This window comes from Sceloporus occidentalis, unplaced genomic scaffold (assembly GCF_023333645.1).
Source record: "Sceloporus occidentalis isolate IW3139 unplaced genomic scaffold, rSceOcc1.0.p SCAF_2, whole genome shotgun sequence".
Taxonomy (NCBI): Eukaryota; Metazoa; Chordata; class Lepidosauria; order Squamata; family Phrynosomatidae; genus Sceloporus; species Sceloporus occidentalis.
In genome coordinates, this window is record NW_028316982.1 from 47,731,919 (window position 1) to 47,758,998 (window position 27,080).

Sequence of the window (27,080 nt, forward strand, 5' to 3'; positions counted from 1 at the left end):
ATTTCTCTAAGGTAAGCATTATATGTTCAACAGGGGACATAATTTCAACCCTTCTGTAACAGACAGTCAAAAACCAATCCACCCCCAAAAACTCAAATCCAACAATACATCTAAATAATGAGTCCAGTAGAAGTGTGAAGGTAATTCACATTGTGTTATACAAAAAAATTATTACTTCACTTTGCCAGAAAGCTTCATTTTTATGCTTGTTGCACTGCCAAGTCTACTGTTTATGGCAGTGGTGCCAGGCAGATGGGGTCTCGCAAGAGTAGAGAAATACTAGGTACAAGTTCAGATTCCTGCAAAGAAAAGAAGAAAAAAAATCAAGTCCATGCTCAGATTTCAGTTGGACAACATCAATCCAGGCATCATTCAGGTTATGATAAGGCAGAGTCAGCACCTTGGATAGTTCCATGCAAAGCTTAGGCTAAAGAAGCATAAAAAGGAAATCAAATGCAGCTTCAGGAGCAAGCAAAGGCTGAGCATTAAACAGAGCTGCAGCTCCATCTGTGTGACCAGCTCTCTTTGCCATCTCAGTCAAAATGTCTTTATTTCAAGAGGCCTTAGCCTGTTTCAGTAGGCATTATTTTTAATAGTCTAGGGAAGACTGTGGTTTTGACATGCCTCCTGGGCTAGAACTGGAGAAGACTAAGAATGACAATACAGTCTGCCCAGGCTAGAAAGAGCCCAGCAAAACAGACTCTTCTTACACTAGAATTTCTGGGGCAGTGGGACAATCTGGGGCTAATTCTGAGATCTGCTGCTTCTGCTCAACATATAACCACAAAGCTGCGGAGTTGCATCCTGGGGTCATAACAGTGGGATCCATCATGTGGAGCAGTTTTGATAGTTGGTAATAGGTAGGAGTTATAAGCTAAAACTAGTTAATCATTTAGATATTTTTTTAAAAAAGTACAAACTCCAGTGCATAACAAATGAGGTATATTTTTTTGAAATGTTCATCTTTGCAGCACTAACAGAAATGTATGTAGGCAAAAACACCTGACATTCTGCTTGACAACACATTTACAGAGAATAAGAGAGCAAGATATCATTGCTTTCTTAAGTATTTTAAGATAGTTGTGTTGGGAAAAAATGGCATTTGATGACAATTCAAAACTAGTTGATGGAATAAAAGGGCAGAAATGTACTGTTAATAAGAAAGTTATATAATTTTCATGGCATGTGTGATTTAGAACAACAGCCAGATTAGATGATAAATGGCTCATAGAAAAATGTACAGATAAATAGATAGATAAGAAAGAGAGAGATTAAAAGTAATAGAAAAAAATAAGGTTGTTTTCTTTCTGCCACTTCCATTTTATATATTTGTAGAAGAGGGAAGCATTGAGTTCTTTAGGATTCAAAGCATGATACTTAATTTTGATTCTCATGAAATGGTTTATCTATCACATATTTAAACCAAAAGGAGGTATTTGTTTCTGTTGTTTGGTGGATCAATATACAATTTAATGGTTTTTTTTCTAGATAGTTTTCTTCCCTAATAGCCAGTGGCTTTACAGTAAGGGTGGGGATTGTGGGCTCATCTGGAATAGTCGGCCCTTACAGGAATAGCTAATGTCTGGCTGGCTATACCCTGACTTGCTGTACCAAAAACTAGCTGGATCCAGACTAGAGGTTTAACTCATTCTGAAATTGGCGTTATGATAAATGAAAAAAGTAATAAACCTTGCTTTGGTTGTGTATTCCTGCATGGCAGTGGGCTGGACTGCATTGTCCTGGTGATCTCTTCCAAGTTACTCTATGATTCTATGAATTTGCAGAGGTCTCCAGAAACTTCAGGAAAAGTTATCTTTCATAAAGAAGCACATCCCCAGCTCCAAAGTAAATGCCACCTCAGACATGGGCTGTTGCAGGTGACATCCAGGTAGAATTAGGAATACTGCATCTGGTGTGTAGCTGGAATTCAGACATACACTCAGTCTTGACTAGTTGTCTTCTCAAACATGTCATTTCTCAAATGAGTGGATCTCATGCATGAGCACTTAAATCTGCATATAAGCCATCCAAAGTAACTATTCTCTTTTTACTAAATTAAATTTTGCAAGGTCACTATTGTAATGTTGTGTTATGGAGAGCCTAGAGCTTGGGAAATGTACATTTTAACTACATTTCCCAGAATCTTCCTATGAACATGGACCATGGCTATGGAAGTTGCAGAAACTGTAAATTTTTCAACCTTGAAAGTGACAGTGTGGATTGAGGATCAATATTGTCTGGCTTCCCTGGAGCAATTGCACATCAATATACAAGGAGAGGAGATGTGAAATAAGGAGAGGGGAGAGGAGGGTGAGCTCAATTGTACTGGTTTTGCCATGCCTATTAAAACTACAGAAAAATAGCCAATAATGTACAGGGAAAAGGTCATTATTAAACTCCTGAATCGACAAAAAAATTTCAATCCATTCTATTCTATTCAGCAGTATGTGAACGGAACCATAGCTGCATCAGGTTGCTAATGTGCATATTTAACAGCTCATGCATGATGTCTACTCATGTGAAGAATATAGCATATGAGGACAGAACACACACAAAGCTCAGGACCAGGATCAAGTCTGGCATATGTCTAGAGGTTTAAAGATTGAGTTGAGCTATACTGATGTGAAAATAAGTACAGCATGAGTCCCTGAACAGTGGAAGTCTCCTGTTAGCTGTGTCACATAAACTTAACATGGACTCTTTTGGCCTCCCTGGTAGCAATCCATCCTTGTTATGTGACTCACCTTCCTAATTTTCCGAATTATTCTTAATTTCCCCTGAAAGCAGTCTTAATATACCTTAATTGTACAGTATGTACACTTCGGTCTATGAATCCAGAAAACAATGTTTCTGAAAGTACTTCTAGTAGCAATAAAAAGAATTAAAGAAATTGTAGTCTAGATTTTCAATAACTAAATCCCCACAGGCTAGTATAAAATGGCTAGCATCACCAAACCAAATCCATGAGCCTGCAAACCATGTTACTTTCTTGGCAGATCATTTGAAACCTGTAACAAAATGCACATTATAAAAAATCTTGTACTTGATACACTACAGAGCTAATTAGATCTATAGAGATTCCATTTCTCTCAGAAAAGAAAAATGGGAAGATAATCATTTGTGTATCTATTTTTAAGTCTTTATGTTGTTATAAATATTTGTTACTGAACGAAGTAAGTTTCCAGTTATTAATTTTTCTTAGTGTGACATTGAGGAATGCAGGGTATAGGTTGTTGCTTTCAGGGTTACCATCCCCAAACAATATAGGAAACATAATTTAACTCTTCCACCTCTCAGTTAGATGTCTTCATTTTTGTCCTTTATACTTTTTTTTGAGGGGGGGGTCCCTTAAACCATTGTAATTTTGTGTCTAGTATTAGCATCCAATCATATTCTTTATAAAGTTTGCAAATTGGGTGGGAAGTTGTTTATCTAAATAGGAACACTGCTTCTATTCATGAAAACTTCACTAGCTATGCCTAGTATTAATTGCTTGACCTGTTGTTCATGAATTTCCCAAAACCTAAACTAGAAGCAAAACAAAAACTAAGCTATCACCACATATTGCAGTAATGGAACCTGCAAATTGTCCTTTATTTTCCATAGGATATTATGTAGCCAGCATTACATCACCCAAACATGATTGGGGTGCAGCTAATATCAGAAAGTTTCAGGAAATCATGTTGTAGGACATAACTGCACCAGGTCCCATTCTCACCACAATCGTGTTAAGTAAACATACCAGAAATATGCCAGTTTCCGAGTGGCCATTACCACATGTCTTCACAATAGTGCAATTGAGTCTGCTTCAACCATCACACTCACTTCCATATGCCCTCTTAATGCTACTTCCCTGACCTATGCCCCAGGCCAGCACCCTTTGTTTGCTTTGTTTTTTTCATTTTTAATGCAATTCTAGAACTCTCCTACTGCCATTTTTATTTTTATTTTTTTAAAAAGAAATAAAAATAATAATAAAGCCACTTGGCCTGCTTGGTAATAGTAACGGGGAGGGAGGACAGGGGGAAAGGATGAGACATTGACACCATGTGACTGCCAATATAGGGACTGGCCCAGAAGCAATGTTTTGCACTTTGGGACTTGTGTGATTACTAGGTCATTGATGGGTTTCCCCTGCCAATGAAAAGGGATGACCCAGCCTTGCTTCAAGGACACAGTAGCTACGGGTCAAGGGCATCATTGTACCACAAAAACATTTTTCCAGTTCAAATAGTTGTTTAAAAGCCATGTGTGTTAAATTCCTTAATCTCAATTGCTAGTCTCAGATTAGGGCCAATTTATCGATGGGTACATGGTAAGTGAACACTTATGAAGTTCCACTGACCTAAGGAGTCTCCTCTGCTTGGGAGCAGCAGTTGGATTTGGTCCCCTGGAGTTTGAAGTATAAAAGACACCAAGATTTTATATGCATTAAGTAATTTAATAAAGCAACTGAGCAGCACTGTTTCTAGGCAGAACCTGTCATGGCCAGCCAAGATGAGCTCTCAGAGGATCATAGAATCATAGAATCTTAGAGTTGGAAGAGACCACTAGGGCCATCCAGTCCAACCCCCTGCCATGCAGGAAATCCAAATCAAAGCATCCCTGACAGATGGCCATCCAGCCTCTGTTTAAAGACCTCCAAGGAAGGAGACTCTATCACCTTCCGAGGAAGTGCATTCCACTGCCGAACAGCCCTTACTGTCAGGAAGTTCCTCCTAATGTTCAGGTGGAATCTCTTTTCCTGTAGCTTGCATCCATTGTTCCGGGTCCTGTTCTCTGGAGCAGCAGAAAACAAGCTTGCTCCCTCCTCAATATGACATCCTTTCAAATATTTAAACAGGGCTATCATATCACCTCTTAACCTTCTTTTCTCCAGGCTAAACATACCCAGCTCCCTAAGTCGTTCCTCATAGGGCATGGTCTCCAGACCCTTCACCATTTTTGTCGCCCTCCTTTGGACACGCTCCAGTTTCTCAATGTCCTTTCTGAATTGTGGCGCCCAGAACTGAACACAATATTCTAGGTGGGGCCTGACCAGAGCAGAATACAGTGGCACTATTACTTCTCTTGATCTAGACACTATACTTCTATTGATGCAGCCTAAAATAGCATTGGCCTTTTTAGCTGCCGCATCACACTGTTCACTCATGTTCAACTTGTAGTCTACTTGGACTCCTAGATCCCTTTCACACGTAGTTTCTTTCAGCCAGGTGTCACCCATCCTATATCTGTGCATTTTATTTTTCCGCCCTAAGTGCAATACCTTACATTTCTCTGTGGTATTAGCTATTCCCCCTAATTTGGTGTCATCTGCAAATTTGATAAGTATGCTCCCAATTCTGTCATCCAGGTCATTGATAAAGATGTTGAATAGCACTGGGCCCAGGACAGAGCCCTGTGGGACCCCACTGGTCACTTCTCTCCAGGATGAAAAGGAGCCATTGTTGAGCACCCTTTGGGTTCGGCCGGTCAACCAATTACAGATCCATTTAACAGTTCCTTTGTCTAGCCCACATTTTACAAGCTTGTTTGCAAGAATGTCATGGGAAACCTTGTCAAAGGCCTTACTGAAATCAAGATATACTATATCCACAGCATTCCCTTCATCTACCAAGCTGGTAATTTTGTCAAAGAAAGAGATCAGATTTGTCTGGCATGACTTGTTTCTCTGAAACCCATGTTGACTTTTTGTGATTATGGCATTGCCTTCTAGATGTTCACAAACTCTCTGTTTAATGATCTGCTCCAGAATCTTTCCTAGAACTGATGTCAGACTAACTGGACGATAATTGTTGGGATCCTCTTTTTCCCCTTTTTGAAGATGGGGACAACGTTTGCCCTCCTCCAGTCTGTTGGGATCTCTCCTGTTCTCCAGGAGTTTTCAAATATGATTGCCAATGGCTCCGATATTACTTTTGCCAGTTCTTTTAATACCCTTGGATGGAGTTCATCTGGTCCCGGAGACTTAAATTCATTTAGATTAACAAGGTGTTCCTCTACTATCTCTTTACTTATTCTGTGCTGAAATTCCCCTATTCTGTCCTCTGCTCCATTATCCTCAGGTTGAGCACCCTTTGCCTTTTCTGAAAAGACTGAGGCAAAGAAGGTGTTGAGTAATTCTGCCTTTTCTCTATCTCCTGTTAGCATTTTGCCATCTTCTCCACGCAGTGGCCCTACCGTTTCCTTCTTCTTCCTCTTGCTGCGGACATATCCAAAAAAGCCCTTTTTATTGTTCTTAACCTCTCTAGCAAGCCTGAGTTCATTCTGCGCTTTAGCTTTTCTGACTTTACCCCTACACATGCCTGCTATTTCTTTGAATTCCTTTTTCGTGATTTCCCCCTTTTTCCATTTCGTATACATGTTCCGTTTCAAACTTAGCTCGGTTGAAAGTTCCTTAGTCATCCATCCTGGTTTCTTGAGACACCTCCCGTTTTTCTTTCTCACTGGAACTGTTTGAAATTGTGCCTTCAGTATCTCCCTTTTGAGAAAGTCCCATCCGTCCTGAACTCCTTTATCTTTTAGTATTTCTGACCATGGAATCGCCCTCAATACTTCTCTAAGTTTACTGAAATCCGCTCTCCTAAAGTCTAGGATGCGTGTCTGACTCTGCCTGGCTTCTCCTCTCCATTGTATAACAAACTCCAGGAGAACATGGTCGCTTCCACCTAATGATCCCACCACTTGCACCTCATTAACCAAGTCATCCTTGTTGGTTAGGATCAGATCTAAAATAGCTGACCCCCTTGTTGCCTCTTCCACCTTTTGGACCATGAAATTGTCTTCCAGGCAAGTGAGGAATTTGCTAGACCTTGAGGATTTTGCTGAGTTTGACTTCCAGCAAATATCAGGATAGTTGAAGTCGCCCATCACTACTACATCTCTCTTTTCTGACTGTGTGGTCATCTGTTCTAGAAAGATATCATCCAATTCCTCAGTCTGACTTGGGGGTCTGTAGTAGACTCCCACCGTAACACCCTTGTTGTTTCCCTCCCCTTTGATTCTTATCCAAATGCTCTCCACCTGGCTTCCATGATTGATGTCCAGGATCTCTTCACTGGTGTAAATATCTCTGACATATAGTGCTATTCCTCCTCCTTTCCTGTTTGGCCTATTTCTCGTAATAAGGTTATACCCCTCTATTTCCACATTCCAATCATGAGACTCATCCCACCAGGTTTCAGTGATGCCTATTATATCATATTTGCTTTGTTGTGCTAGGAGTTCGAGTTCATCTTGCTTATTTCCCATGCTCTGTGCATTAGTGTAGAGACATCGCAGACCATGGTTCCCTTTTACTTGCTGCCTGTGCAAGTTTTTTTGCCTCCCACTGCTGGGTCCTTGCACTGTTTGCCTTGTTTCCTCTATGTCAGTTTGACTATTTTCGCCATCCCTTTCGCCTTCCTTAATATTGTCTCCCTTCCCCTCGGAACTCAGTTTAAAGCTCTCCTGATCAAGTTCTTGAGACTGTTGGCAAAAACATTTCTTCCAACTGGCGTGAGATGCAACCCGTCTGTTGCAAGAAGTCCCTCCTCATGGAACCGCAGCCCATGATCAAAGAATCCAAATCCTTCTCGGCGGCACCATCTGCGAAGCCAGTTGTTCACATCTGCTATTTTCCTCTCCCTTCCTGGACCATGTCCTTCAACTGGCAGAAGAGACGAGATGACAACCTGTACATCCATTCCTTTCAGCTTCCTACCAAGCGCCTCGTAATCCCTTTTGATGTTCTGAATGCTGTGTCTTGCAGTATCATTAGTTCCCACATGGACCAAAAGGAAGGGGTATTGGTCAGTAGGCTTCACCAGTCTTGTCAGCCTCTCTGTCACATCACGGATCTTTGCACCTGGAAGACAACACACCTCTCGAGACATCTTGTCAGGCCTACAAATCACTGCTTCTGTACCCCTCAGCAAGGAGTCCCCCACTACGACCACACGCCTCCTCCGAGGCTTAGCAGCGACTGTTCCCTCGGGTGGGACTCTCAGGCTCCCCTGCTCTGTCCCAGAAGTCTGTCCATGCTGCTCTTCTTCATCCTCCTTGATAAGGGAAAGAGCTTCAAATCGATTCTCTAGCTGCAAGCTCCCCGAACAATTCCTTCTTGGCTTACTTCTCTTTGTGACATTCCTCCAGCTGTCTGCCTCCTCTGTTTGGCAAGTGACCTCTTCCACCCTAGCATCTTCCTCTGCGTGGTACTCATCCAAGATGGTTAGTTCTATTGAGTCCAGGAAATCCTCTTGTTCCCTAATATGCTGAAGTGTAGCTACTCTGGACTCCAGCTGCTGCACTTTCTCCTCCAAGAGTGCTACCAACTTACACTTGGTGCATGTGAAGTTCTCCACTTCTGTAGGCAAGAAGAGAAACATCCCACAAGAGTTGCAGGTGACTGCGGCAGATCCCTCGTTGTCCATACTGCAAAGTCTTTAGTAATAAATATAACAGTCAATCTACTGGGAATACTTCTTTAAAGGTAAGTACTGGCTGCTATCTTACACTTAAAGGGAAGGTTCTGTTTCAATATCTGATTCTAACCTGATGCCACTTGAGCAGAGTTGTTGAGTTTAAGAAAATGAAAATTGAAAATTCGCGCACTGTTAGGCGCGCGGCTCTGGATGTTGGTATATAAAGCTAGTCTGCTAGCTCCGCCCCTTGTGACTCACAGATGTGACTCACAGAAGCTCCGCCCCTTCAGCAACGAGCACACGGTCTCAAAATGGCTGCCAAGCAGCTCCTCTCCTTCTCCTCTCTCTGGCCGGACTGTTCTGGAAGGCTCTGGATGTTGGTATATAAAGCTAGTCTGCTAGCTCCGCCCCTTGTGACTCACAGATGTGACTCACAGAAGCTCCGCCCCTTCAGCAATGAGCACACGGTCTCGAGCACACGGTCTCAAAATGGCTGCCAAGCAGCTCCTCTCCTTCTCCTCCTCCAGAGCAAGGGCTGATTGAGGCTATGCCAGGTGTTAGTTCTGCTCTGCCAGGTCCCAGCTGTGCTTCCCCAGAGCAGGAGGTCCAACCAGGTCCTAGTGCTGAGGAAAGGCCTCCTATGGTGCCACAGCCTAGTGGTGATTCTGGAGATGAGGCGTGCCTGCAGGTGCCTTCTTATCAAGAGAGAAGGGCCGAGAGTGCTTGCAGGCGCAGATCCAGGAGGATTGCAGAAAGACAATTAGCAAACCAGCCTCAGGTGGCTCGAGGGAGAGTTTCCTGATTTAAGTGGGAGAGAGGTTTGAGTTTGTTGCTAGAGTTTATTGCATGAGCCCTTGGTGTGATTGCTGTCGCTCTAGCTCCTGACATCTTGTTACCTTGCTACTTTGTTATCTTGACCTCGGACCGGACCTTTGTTATCTCTTGGCTATTGTGACCTCGGACTGTTTTGACCATGCTGCTTTCTGGCTTCCTGACTTCGGCTCGTCTTTTGGCACGCTTGACTTTCTGCAACCCCGACATCGGCTTGTTTCCTCGGCTTGCTCTTTGACTGCTTCTCCACAAGGTTTGTTTTGCCTACACGTGTTGGTTGCAGGCTTGGTTATCAGCATAAGTCAGAGACTGCTGGCAGCAATCCCGGACAGAACCTGAATCCTGGATGGTTACTATAATATTGAAATAATTGTATTAAAACATATGCATGCACGCACATACATACACACACACACACGTGCATGCACACACAAACACATATACAAAGCATCAGATATTTTACCACTCCTTTTTGGCCCTGTTCTTTTTAAAAGATGTGGCTTTGGCGTGGTTTCTGGCTGCGCTTGGGGCATGCATCATCTAAACACTACGCCCTGAATACAGATGGAAAACAGTTTATTTGGCCTGTCTGTTTTGAGTCTTAATCAGGGACATCATGAGCCTGAATCTACAGGACCTAAGCAGAGCAGTGGAGGACAGGGGGTCTTGGAGATGTCTCATTCACAGGGTCACCATGAGTCAGAGTTGATTTGCAGTTAACAACAATGGCACATACTTACATGCCTCCAACTATAGCATACTATCAAATCTAATGTTTAAATCTAAGTCCTTCAATCACATCTGCTCCACAAGCACACGAACAACAGGACAGAGATTCAAAACTGATGGATTTGCAGCAGGGATTTCTCAAACTACAATATCTCAATCAAGACAGCAAATAAAGAAACACCAATCAACAAGGCAAGACTGGTGTTCAGGAGCAATCTATTACAACAGAGATCAAACAGAGAAAACAAAAGAACTGAAACCATTCAAATAGATTATCAACAAGCTACAACCAATTCTGGAGAATAGCATTGTCCTCTCACAGACTCTGGGTGACAGACCTGTACTGGCTTACAGACAGCTTGTGAACCTTAAACAAATACTCACAATGGGACACATAGTGTTGCTGTCAATGAAGGGAGAAGGAAGGCCCTGCCACAATCCAGATGCCAACTTTGTTCCCCTATCTACTGTGATAGCATCATTACAGGTCCTAATAATGTCACCTAGGTGCATTTACTCACTTGTCGTCCAATGTGATATATATTATTCTATGTCAGCAATGTTCCTTCTCACTCTTCAACAGGACAGTCTCTGCCCATTCTACAGTGGACAAAAAAGGACAGTCTCTACATAAGAGAAGAAACAGGCACAAATTTGACATTAAAAATCACAGTTCTTGGGAAAAAAGGTTGTAGAGTATTTCAGCCATCCTGGATATACAGTTTAACACTTAAAAGTAGTAGTATTCAGACAATCAATCAATCAAACAATCAATACATTTTTTAAAAAATTAAAGATTATTTGGAAAAAGAAACATGTAGGACTTTATCATATGTGGCTTTTAAACCACCATAAAAGTTTGATAATAGCACCTTTGGTGGTGATGACTATTGAACAATGCCATCTCCGTCTTATCATTGCCTTGTCTTCCAGTCGTGGCTGCCTTGCCAATTGCCATTGACAGGGAAAACTGATCAATAAACTCCCAACCATGCTGGCATAGTGCTAGTCCATAGGTGCAGTAAGTTACGCCTGTGACAGTTCCTGGATCATATGACCTCCTCCTTCTCCCTTCCCCTCCCATTTGCTATTCCATCAGCTGGGATTTTTTTTAAAAATAAAACTTACTTTTCTTTTTTCTATTTTAAAACCACATTAGCATAACTCTAGAATTGCAATGAAAAAAAAAACAAAGACACACACACACACACACACACATATATATATACACACACACACACACACACACACACACACATATGCGGAAAGCATACTGGCTGGGGCATAGGGCAGGCAGACAGGGTTAAAAACAAGGGTGGAAGAGAGCATGACTGGCCAGCAACAGGCTGGTTGCATTAATGAAGGGAAGTATGATAGGGAATGCTCCCAAACCAGTATGTATGCACTTCCTTCATTGTGATTGTGACAAGAATGAAGATAGTGTGACAAAGTCCACAAACTGGGATGCATCCACAAATTTCAGTCCATTAGCAGTAGTATAAACAGAGACAATGGTTGATTGGCATACAACATGTATTGATATATATGTGCTTACTGATTAGTCTGTAACAAAACAATCCTCCACAATAAAGCTTCTGAACTCAAAAATACTGACCCTTTCCAAGCAGCTTTAGTGCTTTCTCACCTAGCTATCTGAGAATCAGCATGACAGACCAATATAACCTTACTCAACTATCAGAAGGTTTATGACCAGTGTGACACACAGCATCCTTTTATATCCTGCTATGATCTGTTACTGCCCCTATGTAACCATTAATATACCTGAGGTTTGGATTAACTCAATCAGTGTGTTAGAAGAAGCAGAATGAGATTCATGAAAGTTCATACTAAAATAACCAATTTTATAGATGCTGCTTTATTTCTCATTGGCTGTTATGTGCCTTCATGCCATTTCCAATTTATAGTGATCTTAGGGCGACCATATAATGGGATTTGCATGGGAAAATTTGTTCAGAGGGTGTTTGCCATTGCATTTCTCTGTGGCTGGGAGTGTGACTTGTCCAAGGTCACCCAGTGGGTTTCTAGACCCAGTGGTTCTAGAGACCTAGATTCAAGCCTGGTCTCTAGAGTTTTAGTCCAGTGCTCAAACCACTACACTATGCTGGCTCTTAGATTCCTCCTTTCCCCCTCTTCCCCTCCTTTCATTATAAATGAGTTATTTGTGACTCATTTATAAATGAGTTATTTGCAATAACTAAGGTATTCTGTATGTGCATGTACTTTCAGGTTACCTGTCAACTTATGGCGACCCCATGAACTTCATAGGGTTTTCTTTAGCAGAGGAGGTTTTGCCAGTTCATTCTTCTGAAATTTAGCCTACAACACCTGGTATTTGTTGGTGGGCTCCCATTCAAGTACTACCCAGGGCTGACACTGCTTAGCTTTCCAGATCAGATGGGATTTTTTTCAGGTGCCTTCAGGGTATTTGGGCTTATACATTCCATTCCATTATTTTTTAACTGAATAAGAGAATTAATATTACTCTTATGGCGGTATAATTGCAGCTTCTTAGTCCCCCCCCCCCCCACTAATTATATGGCTATGCACTGACTAAGTGGTGGAGGAGGAATCTTCCCATGGCTTGTGTTGTTGGCTCATGCCCTCTTGTGGGTATAGGTAGACAGACAAGGTAGATAGAAAAAGAATGTATTTTGCATCATAGGCTAGTGGCTAATAGCATTCAATTTTTTGAAAACTATATGAACGTAACTACTTATTTCTGAGAACATTTTTTACAAGATGTAACTATATTGATAATAAATAAGATTGTCTTTTGGTGAGCATTTTGGGAAAGAGTATCAGAAGGGAATTTTTTTAAATATTATTGCTCTCTTCCTTTTTGAGATATCTTATTTTTATTTATTCTTTATTAGAGTACTTATACCCCACCCTAAAAGGCTATCAGAGCGGCTTACAATTATTATTTTTAATCAGACTGTCTGTCATTCAGGTTTAGGATTTCCTGTGAATTCTGGAGTCAGGAGTAAGCCAAGAACATCCAGTATCAACCAAACTGCACTGATGGGCAGAAAATGTTCATGCAGTATTGCTTAACTGAGATACATTTTATGAAACTCATCCTACTCAGAGGTCCACTAAATGGAAAATATATATTATTAATGTGAAATGAAATTCCATTTGCTAGAATGGGCCTGTTGTTGATTTGATATTCAGCATATTCTAGGGATGTATTCAGTTATTTCCAGGTTTGCTTGACTAAAAGACCTGTGGCCAGAATTTTCTTGAGACATTCTGCTTTTCTAAGAGCTCTACACGTTTCGTTTAACTGAAGGTTGATTCCAATGTATTGAACTGAGACAGAATGACTCCCAGTGTACTAGATTATTTTTCATATCCAGAGTTATTTGTTGGAAAGCTCCTACATGAACCTGAACATTAACTGTGTCCAAGAAATGCAGAGCTTCTGATGCTTATCAATGTTGGTCCTTTCAGGCAAGTGGCTCTTTCATACTAAGAGAGTCTTTGGATATTATTGACATGTATGATGGAAATGTAAGGGGTTGCTGAAGAAAAGTGGTGGACTGGGGTAGAATTAAAACATTTTTTTATTTGAATCACCACCTCCTGATGCAGCAGTACAGATTGCAATGGCATTGGAAAAACAAGTTGGCAAGTACATCAGCCTAAACTGGTATTATGTCCTTGGCCCAAAACACACTGCAGAATTAATCCAGTTTGAGACTGCTTTAACTGCCCTGACTCTGTGCTAAGGAATCCTGGGAACTGTAGTTTACTGTGGCACCAGAGGTCTCTGCTAGAGAAGGCTAAATGTCTCACAACACTACAATTCCCAGAATTCCCTAACATTGAACCAGGGCAGTTAAAGAGGTCTCAAACTGGATTCTTTCTGCAGGGCATTTTGGACAATAGTTACTCCCCACCCCACCCACCAATGCTTAGGCAGAAGAAGAGAAGATGGAAAAGGGGTATGAGAGTAGGGTTGCCATAATGGAGGACCTCCAAACCGGGACAAATGTAGGACCAGGTTTGAAAATGTAGGATGTAGGAATGTAGGTTCCAGCGGCCTCTTCCTCCTCCTGGCTTTGGAGGACGCCTAGGCCGGCTCCCAAGCCGGGAGGAGGAATGGGGGCTGCTTGGAATCGCGGCAATCGCCGTGGTTCCAGCGGCCTCTTCCTCCTCCCGGCTTCGGAGGACGCCTAGGCCGGCTCCCAAGCTGGGAGGAGGAACGGGGGCCGCTTGGAATTGCGGCGATTGCCGCGGTTCCAGCAGCCTCTTCCTCCTCCCCGGCCTCACGGAGGCCTTAGAGGACCCCGCGATTGCGGAGCCGCCTCCAAGGCCTCGCTGTGGCCTGGGAGGGAGCGTCTCCGTGGCCGAAGCTCTGACCGTGGAGAGCGCTCCCAGGCCTCAGCGAGGCCTTGGAGGACCCTGCGGCGCACAGAGATGGCCGCGGGTGGTGCCGTCCCGGTCTGGGCGCCAAACCGGACCAGGGCCGGGACGGCACCACCCAAACCGGGATTGTCCCGCCTACAGGCAGGATATGGCATCCCTATATGAGAGACATTTTCAAATGTGACTTACAGATCTTGATATGAACTTCCTGGTAAGCTTATTTGGGACCTGTGATAATTTAATACACTGGACATAATAATTCTCCTTGCTGAGAAATGAAGATATGTGAAATGGGTATGTGAGCCTGGAGAATATAAGATAGAGTGATCATATGACAGCATATCTAAACATATTGCTGATATTTTCAAAGATGGAACAAAGGGTTTTAAATCCAGATTTGATCGCTTCAGACATTATTTTTCTGGTTTAGTTACATATAGGACTAGTTCAGACCCAATAAGAAAAGGTTTTGTTCTATGTGAAGAAACTTGAGTCCTCTGCCTTCTCTTTTGCACCTTTAAGATTAAGTATATTTGCTGCTAAACACAGTACTCCATCTAAATTTAGGGAATTATGGTTTGTTTAAAATACCTCCTGTGCACGAGCCACTGAAATATCCATAGGTATTTGTGGGAAATGTGTTTCTTGCACTCGATATGGGACTACAAATATATCCCACCATTAACTACAGCAGATTGAAAGTATGAGTAACTGATGTTCTAAGATCATGTAAAGATTGTTTATTGGAACTTTAGATTTGAATATTAATTCAGTAATGTTAAAGGTTCGCAATTGGAAAATTCACTACTATAATGACTGAAATAGTTTAACTTAGTTCTCCATAATTAACACATTGTTTTAGCCATTAATGTTGGTGTTTACAAAGAATGGGAGGGTGATTGTAACTGTTGACCACCCAGGGAAATACCTTTTCTTTACTGGCTCCTTAAAAGAACTCTTTATCCCATATGTGTTGCAAAGTCAGTAATGTGATTGCTGCATGGGAATGGCAAAACTTCAACATGTCCGGGGACTTTCAGGCTGGAAATAATTGTCCTAAGTCATAAGATCTCATCTTACAACCTCAAATTTAGTTTGCCATTCATTTGCCTCTGTCTTTTCTTCAAACTCCCACAGCATGTACACTTCACTCACTCTTCAAATCCCTTGTTTGTTAAAAGTTAACAAGAGTAACTTGATTCAATATTAGAGGGCACTTGTTTCAGTTAGAGGACACTAGAGGGCACCAAATACAGCAACAGGTGATTTGCTACAGAGATCAGTCAGTGAACCAAGAGTGGAGAATTCTTTTATCTAAAATTTCTAGAGCCTCTGAGTATGTAGAGAACATTTGTTTTCTGCAAAACTGAATCATTGTATTTCTCCTGCTTTCCCATTCCCAATAAGGAAATATGATTTGCAAAAATAAGCAGTTCAGTACACATTTTGCTTGTAAGAGCCAAGGATCCCACATTCAATCTGAAGCATCTTCAGTTTTAATTATCAGATATATAACAACCACACTCTTCTTTGCATCCATTTTACCCTAATTGTAGAAAGTAATAGAAAAAGAGGAGGAGCAGGAAGAGGTTGGGTTAGCAAATTGGATAGCGAGGAGAGAACTAATGACGCAAAGTAATGAGAATGGGGGGTTTGAGGAAACTTTTCACTTAGGCCTTGTCTGCACTGGCCAGAATACTCCGGGTTCAGCATGGAGTACCCTGACTGCAGAGCTGCCCCAACCTCCTGTGCATCTCAATTCCTGCGTCAGGGCAGTTGTCTGCACAGGTGACCAGCTGAGCCACCCCAAATGTCCACTGCCATTTCTGAGGCCAGAACAAGGCAACCAGCCATTATATGGCTGGGCACCTCATTCTCACCTCAGAGCAAGTGACTGCCGAGAGTCACAGATCCATACAAAAATCCACCCCAACTTGAGAAAAGAGGCTCTGGATCTTCTTGTTTCCCATAAACTGTTCTCCTTCCCTGATGCGGACTCCAGAAACATGTCACCCCTCCCACTCCCACACCCTTTCTTCCCAAAGTAACCACACAGAGCCTGTTTAGCAACAGAGGGCTTGTCTATCCCTGCCAGAATATTCCAGGCTGCTCCTGGACTATTCTGGCCCAAATTCACCTCTTACCTTACTTATTTCCTCTGGCAACAATTGGTGGCAGCTTCTCATGAATGATACTAATTTGTCGCCCAGTGTGTTATTGAAGTCATAACGGTATCGATGCTTGGGCACCTTGTTCTGATTTCAAAGCAATTCATGATTGCAGTGACAGCAGCAGGTGATGAATGGGGACCATGATTGAAAAGGTCCATCATCCCTGAAAAGTCCCTGAAAACCCACAGCGAAAGGTGTGTTGTTAGTGCAAGGAAATCCTGAATTGGGCCTGGGCATCCTGAAGACAGTATGGACTCAGTTCAGGGTTTTTGCCCTGCATCATGGAAGGAGGATGCAGTGAGCCCAAGGGGAACTCAGGTTAAGACACCCATGTAGACAATTTGTGGCCAGAGTCATGAACTGCATAACAAGAGTCATTCAATGCATTTCCTTGGATTCTAATATTTCTTCTCCTGAGGCAGCAGGTTTTCCTATTTTACTCAATGTGACAGATGGAGAAGGACCCACTGTATTCTAGTGATCCAATTCATTAAGCCATAGCTCAAACTTCAATTTTAATTGGGCAACCTAGTGAGTGTGAGGTAATTGCTAGAAAAAATTAGCATATTAATAATATAACTAGTTAATAAATGAGTTAATTCCAAGCTAAGTTGTGCTTTATTTTACATGATTCAAACTGAATTGCTCAGAAGGTAATTTCTAGCAGAGAGCTTTCAGAATGCCAAAATGGATTAAACTAACATTTCTAAATGTCTGGTACCTTGAACATATCTAAAACATTCAAACATATTGGACTAGAAAGACAAAAAGTACAGCAAATGATGAATAATTATATGGATTGCTATGAAATAAATCAGAACAGAAATAAGCACTTTACAAAATCTTTATTACAAATTTTACACCTTTGGAACATTCATAATTATTTCAAATTATTTTCATCATCTGTATTGACAAATCTGATTACTTCAGGGTTTGTATTTACATTTCAACATGAAAAATGCAAAAAATGTTATAATAAAAGTATTCTGAACAAGTTCATAACACGCCTGCTACAAAGTAAAAAATATTCCAAATTAAATGTTTGGAGCTATGGTGAAATAGGCATCAGAACTACTGTACTCTGAATTTAAACCATGGAAGAATGTCCATAATTTGAGTTTAAGTGAGTCACAGAGAGATGCATAGAAAGAATTTAATTTTTATGGATGTTCAAAACTTAATATTCAAATCTTATGCATGTTCAAAGCATATAGATGTTTAAAACATGTGTGTGTGCGCGCCTTCATGTTGCCTATTGATTTATGGAGACCCCTGGAGTTTCATAGGGTTTTCTTAGGCAAGGAATACTCAAGAGGTGGTTTTGCCAGTTTCTTCCTCTGAAATGTAGCCTATAGCACCAAAACTTTCAGAATTTCTAATTCAAATGTTTCTTATAGCAAGGCTTCTAATCCCATTACCCTGGGGCAGGGAGCGGGGAGTTCAAATGTCCCCCAGTCCTGCATGTTTAAAAAGATATGAGGGCTATGTGGTTATAAGGGGAACCCTATTCTTTATGTGAAGCGGAGGAACATGTTTGATCACAGCAAAGCCCTATCTAGTTCAACATTCTGTTCATGCAGTGGCCAATTGGCATGCAGGGTTGGGCTAATTTATGCTACCCCTGTGTAGTGTTTCAACTACTATTTATTTATTTATTATATTTATTTGTATCCTGTTCTTTGCCAAGAACTGGGATTCAGAGCGGCTTCACAGCATTAAAAACAGTACAATTAAAAACATATAAAATAAAATTTATTTATTTATTTGTATCCCACTCTTTTCCCAGGACTAGGACTCAGAGCTGCTTCACAGTATTTAAAAATAAAAATAAAAATAGTACAATAAAATAATAAGTACATTAAAAAGGAATTAAATCATTACAATATTAAAAGATAGTTATTAAAAGAATAAAACATATTTTAAAAAGATAAAACTATAAATAAGGGGGGGGGGAGGGAACTGTAACAAATTTTTAAAATGGTCCAACATCCCACCTTGTCCTTATAGCAATTCCTTAAATGCTTGTGTGAACAGGTAGGTCTTCACCTGCTCACGGAAGGCCATCAAGGAGGGACCCATTTTGATCTCCCTGGGCAGGGAATTCCAGAGTCTAGGGGCAGCCACCGAGATGACCCTCTCTCGTGTCCCCACCAACTGTGTTTGTGACGATGTTGGGACAGAGAGAAGGGCTTCTCCAGAGGATCTCTGAGTATGGGCCGGTTCATACCAGGAGAAACGGTCTGCCAAATAGTGTGGACCTGAGCCATGAACTCCCCACTCCCTGCCCCAGAGTAATGGGATTAGAAGCCTTGCTATAAGAAACATACTATCTATGGAAACTTCCATCCAGCACCATCCCCAGTATCTTCTGAGATCCATGTAAAACTTTGCTAGTAATCTGGCTAGAAGAAGAAGAAGCATCATCATCATCCAACTAGAGTCATTTACTTATTGCTTCAACTAAACAAAAAATGTTATGCTCAGGCTGTGATGCACTGTACACAAAGCTGACATAAAATCTAAATGGGAAAGGACAAGACAACCAGAGTACTATTGAACAGGACATACATGTATGCCAAGATCCTGCATTATAGGATGTAGCTTAATAGTTTACAGGTGGAGTCTCTCCTCTCACCCTTCCAAAACCCACCTTTTAGCTGCTGATCCCCTCCCCATGGCCATTTAGCAATGATTTAGATCCCCAGAGGTGTTGGCAGATGATGCGATTGTTTTGTCTCTGCCTGTAGAGACATGTCACTAAAAAGCTATGAAGAGAGGGCTCCTGCAGCTGAAATGTGAGTTTTGGGAGGATTTGGGGGATTCTGTGAGATCTATATTCTGACCTCCACAACAACTGAAACAGTGACGCACAATGACATGAACTGAATTTACTATCAGGATGACAGTAAACATAGACAAGCTTCAGCCAGTAATCAGAAACAAAAAGGGGAATAATTATTTAGAAGCAACTTTGTGGGGGAAAATATGAGGCATGAAAAGTGATTGAAAGCAACAGAGAAAAGTGGCTTGGATGATGTAGGGGGAAAGAAAGTACCAGGATAAAAGCAACAGTATTTTGAAAACTGGGGATTAAACAGTGGGCTCATATAAGGAGCACAGAATTTAGGCCTACTTCTCATAGTTCCTATTACATCAGCACACCATCAGAATTCACTGGCTATAGGTTGCAGGCGACATTGTGATTGGCTATGCTTGACATGTGAATAACATATACACAAGCATCTATGAATATCATGTGTACACATGTTTTTAATTCAGACATATTCTGTAAAATCATTTGGGGTACTTTGTTATATGTGATGTATCCAGGACATTGGGATACGAGAGCAGAGAACTAGCCAGGTTAAAGTGGTGAAATAGTTTTAATAGGGGATTGCAACTGGTAACAGGAACCCAGTGCAAAGGCTAAAGAGAAGGGTGGTTTGCTAACAGTGATCTATAATAAGTATCCATGGGGAGAATGACAGAATTCATTCATCCAACCTATATTTATAAACCTGCAACAAAGAGAATCTATCTTTCACCTGGAAGATTTAGCTGGAGATGCTACAGGGAACAGGTAGTTTGTTCTACTACTGGACTGCTCTTACCATCAAGAAGTTCTTCCTAATGCTTAGTTAAAATACTTAATATAATTTGAATGCATTGGTTCAAACACTATATTTTTTAAAAAATATTTATTCAATGTATATCCTGCCTTTGTCCCCAGATGAGGTTCCATGTGGCAGTCTTTCGAATATTTGAAGATGAGTATCATATCATTTTTCAATCTTGTCTTCTCTTGGCTAAACATACTCAGTTCTTCATCTATTCCTCCCTGGGCAAGGGCTGGTATCTTGTTGATAGCTCAAGTCATAAATTCAGTTTACACCTATGTAAATCCTGTTTGGGCCATTTCAAAAATCCGATTTTTCTACTGGACACACAATGAATAAACTGTCCCCCAAACCCCAACTTTTAGCTGCTCTTCCCCATTGCCAATATACTGGCCACTGGCTAGTGAAAAACAGGGGAGCAGCCGAGAAGCATCCAGCTATATTCTTATAGATGGATGTACAGCATTGATATTATCCTCCTGAAAACACTCTTTTCTGCACAGAAGAGTTTTCTACACACACACACACACACACACAATAATAATAATAAAAAAAGAATTGTTTCCAAATGGTAAATTATCTTTGAAAGCCAGTTTTCAATTACTTTCTCTCATAAAGGGAAAAAATGGAAAAATTATGTTCACACCTGCCAAAAAATTTACCAAGTGAGGCATAGATTTCACTAGTGATTTATATATTTTTCTCATATTTCCCCCTGAACTAATTGTTCTATCCGAATTTTCCTGGATCACTCTTCCTCCACCTTCACCTTCTTCAGGAATGCAGATCTTGGAATAAATAGGTAGTCAGCCCTCCTTACCCACTTATTTTTTAATGCACAGATTCAAGCATCCACAACATGAAAATATTTTTTTAAAAGTATAAATTCCAAATAGCAAACCTTGGGTTTGCATTTTATATAAGGGACACCATTTTGCTCTGCCGTTATATTTAATGGGACTTGAGCAGCCGCGGATTTTGTTATCCCTGGGGATCCTGGAATAAACCCCAGCAATAACAAGGTCCCACTATATAAATTCTTCTTCCCTCATTCTTTATGCCAAACTGCTAGACAACAGGGAATATAGTAAACTTTAACTAGAGAGCTTGTTTTATAAAGGGCTAGCCATGGCTACTTTGCATGATGTAAAACCAAATCCATTTGATGCTTTAGTCCAAGTGGTTGTTTTGGATTGGAGTGCCCTTTTCATTTACTCATCAACATTCATTTACCTCTGATTTCTGGTGTATTGTGCCTTAAGAGATGTGGCTACCTGTTGTGTGTAGTGACTGGAATAAATATTCTGCATCTGTGATTAGCCTGAGCTTATAGAAACACAGGGGCACAGGAAGCTGCCACACAGTGAGTCACATCACGCTCTATTTATTCTCAATTCTGAAATTTCACTCTAGAATCTTTCCTTGCCCTAAAGATCACTGCTTCTTCTGGTCTCCCATCCAAGTACTCACGAGAACCAACCATGCTTAGCTTGAGATGAGCTCCAATGTTTTCAGGATGATACGGTGACACATTTGTAGTTCTTTCTAGTTATACCCCCTGGCCCAGTGCAGTAAACAAGGAAGCACATTTTAATTGATGACCAGCATGGAAAGTGTTGATTAGAATTGGTTCTGAAACAGCCCTTTTTAAAAACCATCAGCTACTTCCCTTGCTCAGGACACTAAATTTCCATTGATGCAGCTTAGAAATGCATTACTTTTCTTTTCCTGCCACATCACACTATTAATTCATTTTTAGTTTGTGATTTACTAAGATCCCTTGGATCTTTTTTTGCATTCAATGACTAAGCAAAGAGTCATAAATCTGTTTGTGTCCAATGTCATCTTAAAGCCTGATTGTTTTCTGAGGTTTTTAACTGCATTTCCCAGTTTGGTATCTTCTGCAGATTCCATGAGGCTGCCCTCTATTCATCCATTTAAATGATTTATAGAGAAATTGAACAACTTTCCTAGTATTGGCTTTAAAATGACTGGTCGAGTTGCCCAGACCCAATTCTCCCCACTTTTGAAGACAGCGCAGCACTTGCATTTCACTAGCTTGCACAAACTGCATTTGATCTCCTGTTTGAGGAGTTCTTGTGAGTGATTTAAAGCATTTGTCTTCATGGTCATAAATTGTGGTCTGCTGTTTTGTCTGCTCTCTGGAATTTCATATAGATTGATAATTTAGGAGTGGTGCAGACTGGCCATAAAGGCTGGCCTCCTGGCGGTGGAATCGGAGCATGGTGTCCACATGATGCATGCCCTGACTCTGCCCCGGGCAGCGTGACACCATGTGCCGCTCCACATGGCGCGTGGCATCACAGTGCTCCTCTGATGCCATAAAGCCATGGCTATCGTACCCTTTCCAGAGTACAAAAAGGAGCTGCTTTTTGTGGTTCCTTTTTGTGCCCTGGAAAGGCCAAATTGGGGCCGTGACGTGCGGTTGCTGCGGCCCTGATCTGGCGAAGATGGAGGAGGGGCAGTCTGCACAGCCCCTTAGTGGCTTTCTTGTTATTCAGTCTGAGTGGTGATGTTTTGATTTTGTGCAGATGCCAGTAGGTGGTGGTAATAGTTCTGTGGGGCTCTGCTTCATAAAAAAAAAACCTGTGGAAGAAGAACTATTAATTGAAAGTAACAGAACAGTAAAGACATACAGATGTATTCAGCACATATACAATACTCACACAAACAGCCAAATCGTATACCTAACCTAGCTAAGTGGAAACAGCTCTAACAGAAGACAGAACATTATCAATTTATTTTTGTATATGATTAGCAGAATCACCATCTGATTCAAGATCTATCTTAAGGTAGTAGATTCAACAGTATCTAGAGATGTGAAGGACCAGGGGAAAAAAACTACTGGGCAAAATCCCCATTCCCCCAAAGCCTCCCCCCTTGAAGAATTTGAATAACGAAAATTGGGAGTGGGGAGAAGAAGAAAAAGAGATATTTTGGAATATTTTCATTCAGTATGCTGAAGAAAATATTTAAGACAAAGTGTTCATATATGTACAACCACCAAATTATTTCTAAAAATATATCTCACAGGAAGACTTTTATGTAAAACAATGTATAGTAACTGATCATTGCAGTTCCTTGTCTTAGTATTCTTCTCTCAGTTCTATTTATCGGAATGAATGTTTCATGCCTCTTTGATGCTATGGAAGACTAGAGGAGACAAAGTAATTTTGTTTCACTAATGATGATGGGTTCTTCTATTTTCCTTGCTTTTTTTGACTGCTCCACATAACCTCCATTTATAACAAACATTTAAACCTTTTAAAGAAGGAATTCACTTTGTAACAACTGTTTGACTGAATTGTAATTTTAACACACCAAATGTAATTTTATGTCAAACAAAATTGCATAATTGTTTCATATTATGTCTATTATATATTTAATGTTCTTAAAGAAACAATGTGATTTTATTTCTATGAAGCCAGGATTGACAACTACGCAAGGGTCAGGGGCATTTCCCCCTATACTCACGTACTGGACAGTACCAGCATGTTTCAGCAGACCCCAAATGATGCAGTCTCATTTCTGGCTGCCATTTTAGTGGATTTTTGGTCATTTTTCTTTTTGAGAAATCTGGGGGACCAGCGGGGAGAGAGGAAGCAAAGCATCATAATGTCAGGTGACTTGGTGCATTTTTTTTTAATGGCCAGGTTGGATGGTTTCTAGGGGTTGTACTTGGGGATCCCAAGGGCTGCATGCAGTTCATAGACTGCACTTTAAAGGATGCTAATAACAGATCTTTTCCCATTTCCCTCAAAATTTCAATTCCCCCCCCCCCCAAAAGGGGGGAACAGTTTTTTCCACAACTTCAAACTTTATGGGAATTTCACATCTTTAACAGTGTCATTTTTTAAAATGGATATTGCCTCTCAAACATACATACAGGGATGTGTGCCAAGAATTAATTTTTGGTTACAAGCACAGGGTTATCAAGAAACAGGTAGAGTTGGCACACAGCCAAAATCAGGTTTGTTAGTTTTTAGTTTTATGAGAGGACAATAACTTTTCTCACTATAATTACAAAGTTTTCTGCAATGCTTAACTGTACATTCAGAACAGTCATTTGTTGTGGACATTTCATGAACTGGTTGGCTGAATAATCGGCTGATTGCTTTTGCATCCTTCTTTTCTTCCAGAGGAGGATCAAGGATGGTAACATAAGATTGTGTACTTACTAAAGAAATGATATTAATAAGTTTGAAAAGTAATATATTAAAATTAAAGTTTGTGTTGTAAGACGACATCTGGCAGGCTGATCTATAACCTTCACTGTAGGTATTGCCGGCATGTTTGGAGACAGAGGGATGAAAAATGAGTTTGCTCTTCAACATTGTTAAATTCAACTTTCTGCTTTTAAGTAGAAACTGCCCAAATATCTTCAGAGGCTTTTTTTTAAAAGAAATGCAGCTATGGCAAGCATAACTCTGCATTTCTGACAACAAAGTTCTGCATAAGCAGTCATATTCCTTGTTCTATTGCTACAATCATAGAGGTGAGACTGAATTCTCTACATTTCAGGTGCATCTTGTAGTCATGAATTAAGGCGTACTCTGTGGAAAAATTGCTCACTGTAAAACACTTGTTGGCTGGTCCTTCATTAAAAAACATTTTAATATTTTTAAAAAGTGCCTTCAAAGTGAAGAATGTGAAAATCATACTTCTAACACTGTACATTCTTTAGGCCAGTTAGAGTCACTTTTCCATAATTGTAAATGTCTTCATCTGTCCCTTGATTAAGGTGCTTTACCATATTTTTCTCAAAGAGCAGTGGGTGATAGGCACCCATAGTGCAGGCTTGGTCAAAGAACTTCTGGTAATAATGACAAATGTTTGTTTGCCTTTTGGAAGGGAGAAACTCATAAACATCCACTTCTTCACAGAAGTTCATCATGAGAACAATACCTATGGGGGGGGAAAAACAAGGGAGGGAAATTACGCATAATGTGTCTGATGAGCAGACACAAGAGTAGAAAGTGAGATCTTATAATAAATAATAATAAAACTTTAATTCTTATCCTGCTTTTCTGTGATGAGACAATCAAAGCGGCTCATGACACATTAAAATATCCACATTCAACATTAAGTCCCAAATCCCCCCTCCCCTTAAAACAGGATTAAACATGATACAATTAAAATTGGAGATTAAAATATCTATTAATAACACAATAAAAATGAAATTGGCATGTGATAAAGTTTCACCAGTGGACTTTTAGTGTTTCAGGTAGTCCCCAATTTTTGTTGTTTTGGGTTTGCATATTGATTCAGAAACTGAGGATCTTGTGATTTCTTCTCAAAATACAATCTAAAACAAGAAATGGTTCTTTGTTGCTCGAAAAAACAGTAAATGGCAAAGTCTCAATAATAAAGACAGTAATGAGGAAGTCTTTTTGTCTCTTCCTGCCCCCTCTGATAATCAGGTTTATAATAATCTGAGGCTCTCCAGTACACTCTCCCTAAATCCACTAACCTAACTCTTCCTTTTAAAAGTTCAATTCACTTTTATTCAGGACTCAGGACTTCATATGGACACTTCTTGAACTATTAAACCTAAAAGCAGAGCATGGATGGAGTGGACACTTTTTTTTAAAACTCTTAGCTCTGGACTATTTTACTGGACTCTGGCGGGATACAAACCGCCGCTTTGCGGTGCTTCCCCGCCGCCGCCGTTTGCTCCGCGCAGGAGCTGCAGCAGCCAAACCGCACGGCTCCCGCGCGGAGCAAAAAAGAAGCTCCATTTCGGAGCTTCTTTTTGCGGCGCCTCTATGACGTCGCGAGGTGCCTGGCGCGGACTCGCGACATCATAGGCGCCGCGTCACGTCTGGACGCTATGCGTCCAGTACGTAAAGATGGCGGCGCCCATGTAGAAGGGGCGCCGCCATCTTGTACGTATAGGATACGTACTAGGGTTAGGGGGGTGCGGAAGCACCGCCCCTTCCTAACCCTAGTACGTATCCTATACGTACTATATGGCGGTTTGTATCCCGCCTGTCTTGAATCTAGTGATCTGCAAAGCACAGATTTGCAGGGCTTCCTATAAATCCCAATCTCTAACGTGGTAACCCTTGTCTTCAAATTAGAAAGAGTGGTGGTAGTAAGTAATTGGTCAGACAAAGGGCCAAAACGGACCGACAGTTTCAGCTGGCTTAAAGCTGGCTTGGGGGTGTGGTGTTTACACACACTACACCCCCAAGTTGCCTGGAAGTCATGCTGGGCAGCCTCCAGGCGACTTGGAGCCATGGCATTTAGACACCACATGCCCCAGTGTCAGCAAAAAGCTGACTCCAGATGTAAAGGAGCATCCCCCCCACCACCCCAAATAGGAGCAGATTTTTTTCTGCTCTTATTTGGGGCGGAAGCATCTGTTTGCTGCGGCCCCAATCCAGCCTTAATTGTGGCGGCTCCAAACCAGCCCATTGGGCCTGTCTGTTTCACCCCAAAATAATCTTCTATATAGAGTTCATTTCAATGCCTCTTTTGGTTCTAAGCCTTGGCTAATGCTTAAGTCCATTCTAACAACTCATAAGGCAAGTGGAGTTATTACAGAAGATTACAAAATGATCTGATGGCATCTGAGCTCATTCCAAGCTCTGCCTTGAAGCAAAGTACAGACATAACAGATTATTTCAATGTACAGTCGACCCACAGGGGTTAGAAGTGCAGGACCCCTTTAAAAGTTGAAAAACCATAAATAAAAACCACTGATCTTTTTACCTGAGAAAACACGTCTCTAGGAATCTTTAGGTTCTGCAGTGCAATTCTATGGCCAATATCTGGCAGATGTTGACCATAGACTTGAACTAGAAAACATATAAATGTCAAGAGAAGTGTTCTCTCTAAGAATCTCTGGCTCCTGCATGAGATATGGTGGTTGTTGGCCACAGAGGATTTAACGATTCCCAGAGATAACATATTAA

At 41.1% G+C, this 27,080-nt stretch overlaps 1 protein-coding gene across 5 annotated transcripts in view; it reads right to left on the minus strand.

Moving 5' to 3' along the window:
- Window positions 1-17,355: 17,355 nt before the first annotated feature.
- Window positions 17,356-27,080, minus strand: part of LOC149318243 (beta-galactoside alpha-2,6-sialyltransferase 1-like) — a 102,650-nt gene continuing 92,925 nt past the window's right edge. For all 5 annotated transcript variants that reach the window (XM_089509281.1, XM_089509283.1, XM_089509282.1 and 2 more), the window contains one exon: window positions 17,356-25,068. In XM_089509281.1, coding sequence (XP_089365407.1) covers window positions 24,827-25,068 — 242 coding nt within the window. In that variant the 3' untranslated portion in view covers window positions 17,356-24,826. The remainder of the gene's footprint in view (window positions 25,069-27,080) is intronic.